General features: G+C 39.5%; 1 protein-coding gene across 5 annotated transcripts in view; it reads right to left on the bottom strand.

The window, feature by feature from the left end:
* Window positions 1-12,294, bottom strand: part of DTNA (dystrobrevin alpha) — a 685,079-nt gene that overhangs the window by 515,320 nt on the left and 157,465 nt on the right. For 2 of the 5 annotated variants that reach the window (XM_053715020.1, XM_053715021.1), the window contains exon 1: window positions 1,085-1,293. The exons of 1 other annotated variant lie outside the window; for it this stretch is intronic. In XM_053715020.1, coding sequence (XP_053570995.1) covers window positions 1,085-1,101 — 17 coding nt within the window. In that variant the 5' untranslated portion in view covers window positions 1,102-1,293. Of the gene's footprint in view, window positions 1-1,084; window positions 1,294-12,294 lie in introns of those variants that run through there. 2 more of the 5 variants (XM_053715017.1, XM_053715019.1) reach the window with 1 other exon arrangement.

Here is a 12,294-nt window from a genome sequence, read left to right as displayed (position 1 = left end):
GTAAGTATAAGTCACTGCTTAATGCTTTTAAAAAGTACAACAATGAAAGAGACAGTTTCAAATCCCTTTAATATGATTTCCAATTTACTTTATACGACAGAAATCTCTATACTAACACGTCAGCGTGTTTTAAATAAGTGAAGCCCTAGCGTATGCAAAATGGTTAGTCAAAGCCGTTACAAAAAAAAATTATAATAAATATCAATTTTCATCACCAAACCTCAAAACCTGTGTGCTTATAACCCCTAGGTTCTACGTAATATGTTGCGTCCTCTCTCAGTCAAGTGGTTATTGCGTACACTATGCCTGAAATGCTTCAATAGAATATAAATTCATGTGGTTTAGCGTCAGTTACTATTAGCAACAAAAGTAAAGCTGTTGAAACGTTATTTAAGCAAACTACACATTGTTTCTGAGTAATAAAATGACCTATACTTTTATATATAATAAAATAAATGTCATGTGTAAAATTTACGGGGGGGGAAAACTTAATCCAATTAGTTCTAATAAAGAGCAGCAATAATCATAGTAAATATATTAGCCTCTGGTAATCAGATCCACACAATGTATGTTTACTAGAAATGAGCCGAACTGCCTTACTCTTCCATTAATAATTTGTATATAAATCATTACTAAAAAGTTACAACAAGAAAAGCACAAAATAAAGTTGTGCAGCGCTGTTTTTGTTGTTGTTTTATTTTAGTATGAATGAACCACAGTAAAGAGGAGCAACATGTCTGTTGCAAAATGGGAGAGGTAGAAGAGTGGAAGTTGCAGCCTGACTGTTGGAAAAAATAAAAATAGTTTTAAAAATCCATTTAAAACACCACAATCATGGACACAATGGAATGTTATGTAGCTCAGTTGAAAAACAAACGTACATATTGGCACATCCGTAATATTAAAGTTTTGTGTTGTGTGTAATATTGACTTATAATAAATGATTACTATAACAATTCAGATAACGGACACCTGCCCAGTAAGCGTTTCTATAGAATTAAACAAATTCTTGCTTAGATAAACAGTAATGCAGCCAGTTTATAGATTATACAGATAAGTAGGAAAACAAACAAATTAAACTTACCCTAAAGTTTGCACCATGACCTTGTCCAGTGGGCGTTATCCCCTATACTTCAAGTAAATCCCGACAACACAAAAAGGCAAACTCTCTACCTTATATTTAAGTTATTACAAAAACACACAGTTGTGACAAGCAATAGCAGAAGCAGGCAGGCTGCAAGACTGGAAGAGGAAGATTGTATTTTGAGTTAAATTTTGGCTGGGGATGCTGCATATTCTATCTTTAACTCGTAAGTGATTGGGTTTCACATACCATGGGAGCTTGGAGGACAAACGTCTGTGCCAAGCCCACCAATCACACAGCTTCACTCCCTCCCCCATTACCTCTTCTCTGACATATCTAACAAAATAATCGCTCAGCTGTCTCCAGCCTATCTTAGGAGGATGAAAGAGGAGCTTTCACTGATTGTCAGAGGTAGAAGTGTTTAATAAAACAAGCCTTTTCTTCTTGTTTGTAAGGATAGAAAGTGCAATATATCTGGACAGTTACAGTTTTATTTCAAGCAGGGAAAAGAATGTGTGCGCTGCATTCCTGTGAGCCTGCAGTAACCAGGAACTGGCTGCAATGTAGTGACACTCAGCACTAGTACACTACAGGCCACAGATTAAAGACGTTTGTTTATATCAGGATTTTAGCACTCTAAGACTCAGGTAAACAGGATTTACTAAATTAGGGTTATTTATTAAAAAATGATGTACTCTAAAAAGGTGCTGTTAAATATTCTTCATTGTGTATGTTCTTCAATAGAAAATAATATAAGGACATTGAAGTGTTACATTATAGGGTCATGATCCCCAAAAGTTGAAGCACTTGAAAGTGATGCTGCAAATTTTTTTTAATTTTTTTTTAAACTAACAGAAAATATCAACTAAACATCTCTTTGTAAAAAAAGGAAGATATTTTACCTCAACATTTCCCCAGTAGCCAAACCCTATTATAAAAGGGACTTTAGGCAGCCAATCATGATGCTAGCCCCAGATCTTGCAAGGGAGAATGCATCTAGCATGTGCAGACACCAAGGCCGAACAGTTATTCGACAGACAATTGTCCAACAGACATTTGTTCAATGGATAATAATCCGACAGAAAAATGTCCGTCGGATAACAGTCCAGCCACGGCCAAATGTGTCCGATTTTACTCACGCTCCACACCGCATGGATTATTACTTTATTTCAAATAAACTTTATTTCTGAATGCATTAACATACAACTTTATTACAATATATTGACATATAGTATAAACTTAATTTAAATTATTACAAAAAGCACAAACATAAAACAATTAAATTAGCTTTTATAATATATTAGCTTACATATTTATTATTTTTTATAATATATCTATACTATAATCGCGTTTGAAACGCGTCCGTCACCAGGTTGCACAGGCATCCTCAAAGGAATGTTGGCTGCACGAGGCAGCCAAAAGAATGTTGGCTGCGCGTTCAGCCAAAAGAATCCAACTGGATGCAGCGTAGGCAAACCCGAATCCTTAAAAAAAAAAAAAAACACGCAACCAAACCGAAATAACGTAAAAACACGTAACAGCCTGCAAGAAATAAATTGTGAAACATGTAACCGCCCGCACAAAATATAACAAAAAACTCCTAACCTCCCGCACAAAGTATTAACAAACACCTAAACCACAAACCCCCACATTGCAAAATAATAAAGTAATTAACTCCTAATCAGCAAATAACATAATTAAATATTAACCCCTAAACTGCCAACCCCCCACATCACAATAAACCTAATTAACCTATTAACCCCTGAACTGACCAAACCCCCACATCGCAAAAAAACCTAATAAACCTAATTAACCCCTAAACAGCCATTTCGCAATAAACCTAATTAACCTATTAACCCCTAAACCACCAAACCCCACAAAGCAAATAACTAATTTAATTACTAACGGCGAGATTACGAGTCTTGCGTTAGCCTTAAAAAGCAGCGTTGAGAGGTCCCAACACTGCTTTTTAACGCCCGCTGGTATTACGAGTCTGGCCGGTACAGGTGTACCGCTCACTTTTCTTCCGCGACTCGAGGTTACCGCAAATCCCCTTACGTATATTGCGTATTAACCCCTGAACTGACCAAACCCCCACATCGCAAAAAAACCCTAATAAACCTAATTAACCCCTAAACAGCCATTTCGCAATAAACCTAATTAACCCCTAAACCACCAAACCCCACAAAGCAAATAACTAATTTAATTACTAACGGCGAGATTACGAGTCTTGCGTTAGCCTTAAAAAGCAGCGTTGAGAGGTCCCAACGCAGCTTTTTAACGCCGCTAGTATTACGAGTCTGGCCGGTACAGGTGTACCGCTCACTTTTCTTCCGCGACTCGAGGTTACCGCAAATCCCCTTACGTATATTGCGTATCCTATCTTTTTAATGGGATTTGCCTAATACCGGTATTAAGAGTCTTGGAAGAAGTGAGCGGTAGACCCTCTCCTGTCAAGACTCCTACCGCATTTAAAAGTCAGTAGTTAAGAGTTTTATGGGCTAACGCCGTAACTTTTAACTCTTAACTAAAGTGCTAAAAAGTACACTAACACCCATAAACTACCAATTAACCCCTAAACCGAGGCCCCCCCCCCATTGGAAACACTTACAGTTTTTAACCCCTAATCAGCCGACCGGACATTGCCGCCACTTTAATAAATATATTAACCCCTAAACCGCCGCACTCCCGTCTCGCAAACACTAGTTACATTTTATTAACCCCTAATCTGCCGCCCCCAACGTTGCCGCTATTATATTTAATTTATTAACCCCCTAAACCTAAGTCTAAACACCACCCTAACTTAAATATAATTTAAATAAAACAAAATAAAATTACTACAATTAAATAAATTATTTCTATTTAAAACTAAATACTTACCTGTAAAATAAACCCTAAGATAGCTACAATATAACTAATAGTTACATTTGTATCTATCTTAGGGTTTATATTTATTTTACAGGCAAGTTTGTATTTATTTTAACTAGGTACAATAGTTATTAAATAGTTATTAACTATTTAATAACTTCCTAGTTAAAATAAAGACAAATATACCTGTAAAATAAATCCTAACCTAAGTTACAATTACACCTAACACTACACTATAATTAAATAAATTACCTCAACTAACTACAATTAAATAAAATAAAATAAAATAAAGTACAAAAAAACAAACACTAAATTACAGAAAATAAAAAAATAATTACAAGAATTGTAAACTAATTACACCTAATCTAATCCCCCTAATAAAATAAAAAAGCTCCCCAAAATAATAAAATTCCCTATTCTATACTAAATTACAAATAGCCAGTAAAAGGGCATTTTGCGGGGCATTGCCCCAAAGTAATCAGCTCTTTTACCTGTAAAAAAAAAAAAGACAATCCCCCCCCAACATTAAAACCCACCACCCACACACCCAACCCTACTCTAAAACCCACGCCGTCTTCACCCAGCCGGGCACAAGTGGTCCTCCAGAGGGGCAGAAGTCTTCATCCGATCCGGGCAGAAGAGGACCTCCAGACGAGCAAAAGTCTTCATACAGGCGGCATCTTCTATCTTCATCCATCCGGAGCGGAGCGGGTCCATTTTGAAGCCAGCTGACACGGAGCATCCTCTTCTTCCGACGACTCCCGACGAATGAAGGTTCCTTTAAATGACGTCATCCAAGATGGCGTCGCCTGAATTCCGACTGGCTGATAGGATTCTATCAGCCAATCGGAATTAAGGTAGAAAAAATCCTATTGGCTCAGCCAATAGGATTGAACTTCAATCCTATTGGCTGATCCAATCAGCCAATAGGATTGAGCTTGCATTCTATTGGCTGTTCCAATCAGCCAATAGAATGCAAGCTTAATCCTATTGGCTGATTGCATCAGCCAATAGGATTTTTTCTACCTTAATTCCGATTGGCTGACGTCATTTAAAGGAACCTTCAATCGTCAGGAGTCATCGGAAGAAGAGGATGCTCCGCGTAGGGTTGGGTGTGTGGGTGGTGGGTTTTAATGTTGGGGGGTATTGTCTTTTTTATTTACAGGTAAAAGAGCTGATTTCTTTGGGGCAATGCCCCACAAAAGGTTTTTTTAAGGGCTATTTGTAATTTAGTATAGGGTAGGGAATTTTATTATTTTGGGGGGCTTTTTTATTTTATTAGGGGGATTAGATTAGGTGTAATTAGTTTAAAATTCTTGTAATTATTTTTTTATTTTCTGTAATTTAGTGTTTGTTTGTTTTTGTACTTTAGTTTATTTAATTTAATTGTATTTAATTGTAGTTAGTTTATGTAATTAATTTAATGATAGTGTAGTGTTAGGTGTAATTGTAACTTAGGTTAGAGTTTATTTTACAGGTATATTTGTATTTATTTTAACTAGGAAGTTAATAAATAGTTAATAACTAATAACTATTATACCTAGTTAAAATAAATACAAGGTTGCCTGTAAAATAAAAATAAACCCTAAGCTAGCTACAATGTAACTATTAGTTATATTGTAGCTAGCTTAGGGTTTATTTTATAGGTAAGTATTTAGTTTTAAATAGGATTAATTTATTTAATTGTAGCAATTTTATTTTGTTTTATTTAAATTATATTTAAGTTAGGGGGGTGTTAGACTTAGGTTTAGACTTAGGTTTAGGGGTTAATAAATTTAATATAGTAGCGGCGACGATGGGGGCGGCAGATTAGGGGTTAATAATTGTAGGTAGGTTGCGACGACGGGGGCAGATTAGGGGTTAATAACTATAATGTAGGTGGCAGCGATGTTGGGGGCAGCAGATTAGGGGTTTATAAGTATAATGAAGGTGGCGGCAGTGTCGGGAGCGGCAGATTAGGGGTTAATAATATAATGTAGGTGGCAACGATGTCAGGGGCGGCAGATTAGGGGTTAATAAGTGTAAGATTAGGGGTGTTTAGACTCAGGGTTCATGTTAGGGTGTTAGGTGTAGACATAACTTTTATTTCCCCATAGGAATCAACGGGGCTGCGTTAGAAGCTGAATGCTGCTTTTTTGCAGGTGTTAGGTTTTTTTTCAGCCGATTCTGCCCCATTGATTCCTATGGGGAAATCGTGCACGAGCACGTTTAGCCAGCTCACCGCTACCGTAAGCAACGCTGGTATTGAGGTGAGATGTGGAGCTAAATTTTGCTCTACGCTCACCTTTTTGCTGCTAACGCTGGGTTTAAAAAACCTGTAATACCAGCGTTGTCTTAAGTGAGTGGTGAAAAAAAAAATGCTCATTAGCAACGGACCCCTGTTACCACAAAACTCGTAATCTCTGTGAATGCCTCCTAACCTAACACCCCCTGAATTAACCCCAATACTAAGTTACAATTAAAATAATAAAACCTAACATTAAATTACAAAAAAATTATCTAAAATTACAAAAAAAAAATAAACTCTAAAATTACAGAACAAAATAAACAAAATTATCAAAAATTAAAAAATTAAACCTAATCTCTATGAAAATAAAAAAGCTCCCCCAAAATAAAAACACTCCCTAAACTAAACTACCAATAGCCCTTAAAAGGACATTGCACTAAGTTAAACAGCTCTTTTACATTTAAAAAATACTAAGTCCCCCTAACAGTAAAAAAACCCCAACCACCAAACCCCCCAAATAAAAAAGACTAACACTAAAAAACCTAAACTACCCATTGTCCCTAAAGAGGCATTTGTATGGGCATTGCCCTTAAAAGGGCATTCAGCTCTTTTGCTGCCCTTAAAAGGGCAATCAGCTCTTTAACAACCCATTCAATTCCTAAACTTAAAACCCCCCAAAAACAAACAAAAAAAAAATAATTCCTAAGACTAAGCCTTAAATAGGTACTCACCGTTACTGAAGTCCGGCGGAGAAGGTCTTCTTCCAGACGGCTTCATCATCTTCTATCTTAATCCGGAGTGAAGGCAGCGCGGAGCAGAGATGCGGAACTGGCTTCCCCGATGAATGGATCCTCAGCGTCGGTCCTAAGTGGTGTGGAGGCTACTCTTCATGCGATCAGCCGTCGCACAATGAAGATTGAATGCAAGGTACCCCATATTTATTGGGGTATCTTGCATTCCTATTGGCTGAAATTTTTAAATCAGCCAATAGGATTAGAGCTACTGAAATCGTATTGGCTGATTTGAACAGCCAATAGGATTTCAGTAGCTCTAATCCTATTGGCTGATTTAAAAATTTCAGCCAATAGGAATGCAAGGTACCCCAAATTGAATGCGGTACCTTCAAATCTATCTTCATTGTATGGTGGACATCGGATGAAGAGGAGCCTCCATGCTGCCGAGGACCGCAGCTGAGGATCCACGCATCGGGGAAGACATCTCTGCACCTCCGCTCTGCACCTACTTTCTTCCGGATGAAGATAGAAGATGATGGGACTGCCTGGAAGAAGACCTCCGCCGGACTTCAGGAACGGTGAGTACCTATTTGGGGCTTAGTTTTAGGCTTTTTTTTTTTTTTTTTTTTAGATTAGGATTTTTTTTGGACTGTAAAAGAGCTGATTGCCCTTTTAAAGGGCAGTAAAAGAGCTGAATACCCATACAAAGTGTTAGTTTTTTTTATTTTGGGGGGGTTTGGTAGGTGAGGGTTTTTATTGTTAGGAGGTAATTGGTAATTGTTTTTAGGTAAAAGAGCTGTTTAACGTAGTGCAATGCCCTACAAAAGCCCTTTTAATGGCTATTGGTAGTTTAGTATTAGATTAGGGGGTGTTTTTATTTTTGGGGGGATTGTTATAGGGGTATTAGTTTAGGTTTAATTTTTTTATTTTGAATAGCTTTGTTTATTTTTTTCTGTAATTTTACATTTTTTATTTTGTGCAATTGGTGCTTTGGGGTTTATAGATTTCTTTTTAAATAGACTGCCCTCTGGGCAGGCTTATCGCCTAGTTAACTTATAATTATATTTACAGAGAAGTTAACAAAATATGTATGGGGAGAAAACAGCACGTAGGGGGGGGGGTTGGATCCATGGTTAGGTTCCCAAGAGGCGGTTGCAGCGTCTGAGGCTCTGATTATAACAGAACTCCTTGTAGCGTATCTGCCTTCGGACGAATGTTCTTGTATAATGAGGTATTTTGATTTTATATATATTTTATTGTAAATAATATAACAAATGGGATAAAATCATGGGACAATAATTGTAACAGAGCATTCTGGAGCGCATATGCCTTCGGCCAAATAGGAAAAGAGTGCCTCTGGCTGGCTGATGTCCGGGAAACGGAAAAGTCCCCTTTTTTAATTTAAGCAAATCTTATATATTATGCACTATTAACTTTAAAGAGTCTAATCTTGAGTATTCACTGTATTTTTTTCAATTTTTTTATCCTGTTTATGATTTGATATTTTTGTCTTTTTCTCAGTTCAACTCCAGAAACAATTTTATTGTTAACTCCCATACTGCTTGTTCCTTTCTTATTTTTGAAACTAGTCGGCAAATGTTTGGGTGGGTTACAGGCATTCATTGGTCAAATCCTATGTGTCATCCTTCTAGAAAGTGGTTTGTTCTAGGTAACCCTAGTTTTGTTCTTTGAAAAGTGCTCCACATTGTAATGTCGAAAGTAGGTTTTCTTCTTGTACCTTGTTGTACTTCGCCAATCCAGGTTTTTTCCAAATAACTGAAAATTCTGATAAAATGTTACTGTTTTGTTTTTCTAATGATTTTACAAAGCCATTAAATGTTTTGACTACATCTTACACTGGCATAAATGCTAATGCTTCTAAACATTTTAAGAACAGAGCTTTTTTCATTATTATACCATATTTGTAAGCCCAAATAACAGAATTTATGTTTACCTGATAAATTACTTTCTCCAACGGTGTGTCCGGTCCACGGCGTCATCCTTACTTGTGGGATATTCTCTTCCCCAACAGGAAATGGCAAAGAGCCCAGCAAAGCTGGTCACATGATCCCTCCTAGGCTCCGCCTACCCCAGTCATTCGACCGACGTTAAGGAGGAATATTTGCATAGGAGAAACCATATGAAACCGTGGTGACTGTAGTTAAAGAAAATAAATTATCAGACCTGATTAAAAAACCAGGGCGGGCCGTGGACCGGACACACCGTTGGAGAAAGTAATTTATCAGGTAAACATAAATTCTGTTTTCTCCAACATCGGTGTGTCCGGTCCACGGCGTCATCCTTACTTGTGGGAACCAATACCAAAGCTTTAGGACACGGATGATGGGAGGGAGCAAATCAGGTCACCTAGATGGAAGGCACCACGGCTTGCAAAACCTTTCTCCCAAAAATAGCCTCAGAAGAAGCAAAAGTATCAAACTTGTAAAATTTGGTAAAAGTGTGCAGTGAAGACCAAGTCGCTGCCCTACATATCTGATCAACAGAAGCCTCGTTCTTGAAGGCCCATGTGGAAGCCACAGCCCTAGTGGAATGAGCTGTGATTCTTTCGGGAGGCTGCCGTCCGGCAGTCTCGTAAGCCAATCTGATGATGCTTTTAATCCAAAAAGAGAGAGAGGTAGAAGTTGCTTTTTGACCTCTCCTTTTACCGGAATAAACAACAAACAAGGAAGATGTTTGTCTAAAATCCTTTGTAGCATCTAAATAGAATTTTAGAGCGCGAACAACATCCAAATTGTGCAACAAACGTTCCTTCTTCGAAACTGGTTTCGGACACAGAGAAGGTACGATAATCTCCTGGTTAATGTTTTTGTTAGAAACAACTTTTGGAAGAAAACCAGGTTTAGTACGTAAAACCACCTTATCTGCATGGAACACCAGATAAGGAGGAGAACACTGCAGAGCAGATAATTCTGAAACTCTTCTAGCAGAAGAAATTGCAACCAAAAACAAAACTTTCCAAGATAATAACTTAATATCAACGGAATGTAAGGGTTCAAACGGAACCCCCTGAAGAACTGAAAGAACTAAGTTGAGACTCCAAGGAGGAGTCAAAGGTTTGTAAACAGGCTTGATTCTAACCAGAGCCTGAACAAAGGCTTGAACATCTGGCACAGCTGCCAGCTTTTTATGAAGTAACACAGACAAGGCAGAAATCTGTCCCTTCAGGGAACTTGCAGATAATCCTTTTTCCAATCCTTCTTGAAGGAAGGATAGAATCTTAGGAATCTTAACCTTGTCCCAAGGGAATCCTTTAGATTCACACCAACAGATATATTTTTTCCAAATTTTGTGGTAAATCTTTCTAGTTACAGGCTTTCTGGCCTGAACAAGAGTATCGATAACAGAATCTGAGAACCCTCGCTTCGATAAGATCAAGCGTTCAATCTCCAAGCAGTCAGCTGGAGTGAGACCAGATTCGGATGTTCGAACGGACCTTGAACAAGAAGGTCTCGTCTCAAAGGTAGCTTCCATGGTGGAGCCGATGACATATTCACCAGATCTGCATACCAAGTCCTGCGTGGCCACGCAGGAGCTATCAAGATCACCGACGCCCTTTCCTGATTGATCCTGGCTACCAGCCTGGGGATGAGAGGAAACGGCGGGAATACATAAGCTAGTTTGAAGGTCCAAGGTGCTACTAGTGCATCCACTAGAGCCGCCTTGGGATCCCTGGATCTGGACCCGTAGCAAGGAACTTTGAAGTTCTGACGAGAGGCCATCAGATCCATGTCTGGAATGCCCCACAGTTGAGTGACTTGGGCAAAGATTTCCGGATGGAGTTCCCACTCCCCCGGATGCAATGTCTGACGACTCAGAAAATCCGCTTCCCAATTTTCCACTCCTGGGATGTGGATAGCAGACAGGTGGCAGGAGTGAGACTCCGCCCATAGAATGATTTTGGTCACTTCTTCCATCGCCAGGGAACTCCTTGTTCCCCCCTGATGGTTGATGTACGCAACAGTTGTCATGTTGTCTGATTGAAACCGTATGAACTTGGCCCTCGCTAGCTGAGGCCAAGCCTTGAGAGCATTGAATATCGCTCTCAGTTCCAGAATATTTATCGGTAGAAGAGATTCTTCCCGAGACCAAAGACCCTGAGCTTTCAGGGATCCCCAGACCGCGCCCCAGCCCATCAGACTGGCGTCGGTCGTGACAATGACCCACTCTGGTCTGCGGAAGGTCATCCCTTGTGACAGGTTGTCCAGGGACAGCCACCAACGGAGTGAGTCTCTGGTCCTCTGATTTACTTGTATCCTCGGAGACAAGTTTGTATAGTCCCCATTCCACTGACTGAGCATGCACAGTTGTAATGGTCTTAGATGAATGCGCGCAAAAGGAACTATGTCCATTGCCGCTACCATCAAACCTATCACTTCCATGCACTGCGCTATGGAAGGAAGAGGAACGGAATGAAGTATCCGACAAGAGTCTAGAAGTTTTGTTTTTCTGGCCTCTGTCAGAAAAATCCTCATTTCTAAGGAGTCTATTATTGTCCCCAAGAAGGGAACCCTTGTTGACGGAGATAGAGAACTCTTTTCCACGTTCACTTTCCATCCGTGAGATCTGAGAAAGGCCAGGACAATGTCCGTGTGAGCCTTTGCTTGAGGAAGGGACGACGCTTGAATCAGAATGTCGTCCAAGTAAGGTACTACAGCAATGCCCCTTGGTCTTAGCACAGCTAGAAGGGACCCTAGTACCTTTGTGAAAATCCTTGGAGCAGTGGCTAATCCGAAAGGAAGCGCCACGAACTGGTAATGCTTGTCCAGGAATGCGAACCTTAGGAACCGATGATGTTCCTTGTGGATAGGAATATGTAGATACGCATCCTTTAAATCCACCGTGGTCATGAATTGACCTTCCTGGATGGAAGGAAGAATTGTTCGAATGGTTTCCATTTTGAACGATGGAACCTTGAGAAACTTGTTTAAGATCTTGAGATCTAAGATTGGTCTGAACGTTCCCTCTTTTTTGGGAACTATGAACAGATTGGAGTAGAACCCCATCCCTTGTTCTCCTAATGGAACAGGATGAATCACTCCCATTTTTAACAGGTCTTCTACACAACGTAAGAATGCCTGTCTTTTTATGTGGTCTGAAGACAACTGAGACCTGTGGAACCTCCCCCTTGGGGGAAGCCCCTTGAATTCCAGAAGATAACCTTGGGAGACTATTTCTAGCGCCCAAGGATCCAGAACATCTCTTGCCCAAGCCCGAGCGAAGAGAGAGAGTCTGCCCCCCACCAGATCCGGTCCCGGATCGGGGGCCAACATTTCATGCTGTCTTGGTAGCAGTGGCAGGTTTCTTGGCCTGCTTTCCCTTGTTCCAGCCTTGCATTGGTCTCCAAGCTGGCTTGGCTTGAG

The sequence above is a fragment of the Bombina bombina genome, chromosome 5, assembly GCF_027579735.1.
Source record: "Bombina bombina isolate aBomBom1 chromosome 5, aBomBom1.pri, whole genome shotgun sequence".
NCBI lineage: Eukaryota > Metazoa > Chordata > Amphibia > Anura > Bombinatoridae > Bombina > Bombina bombina.
Note: the sequence above shows the minus strand (reverse complement) of the source record. Positions and strands in the feature narration are given on the sequence as shown.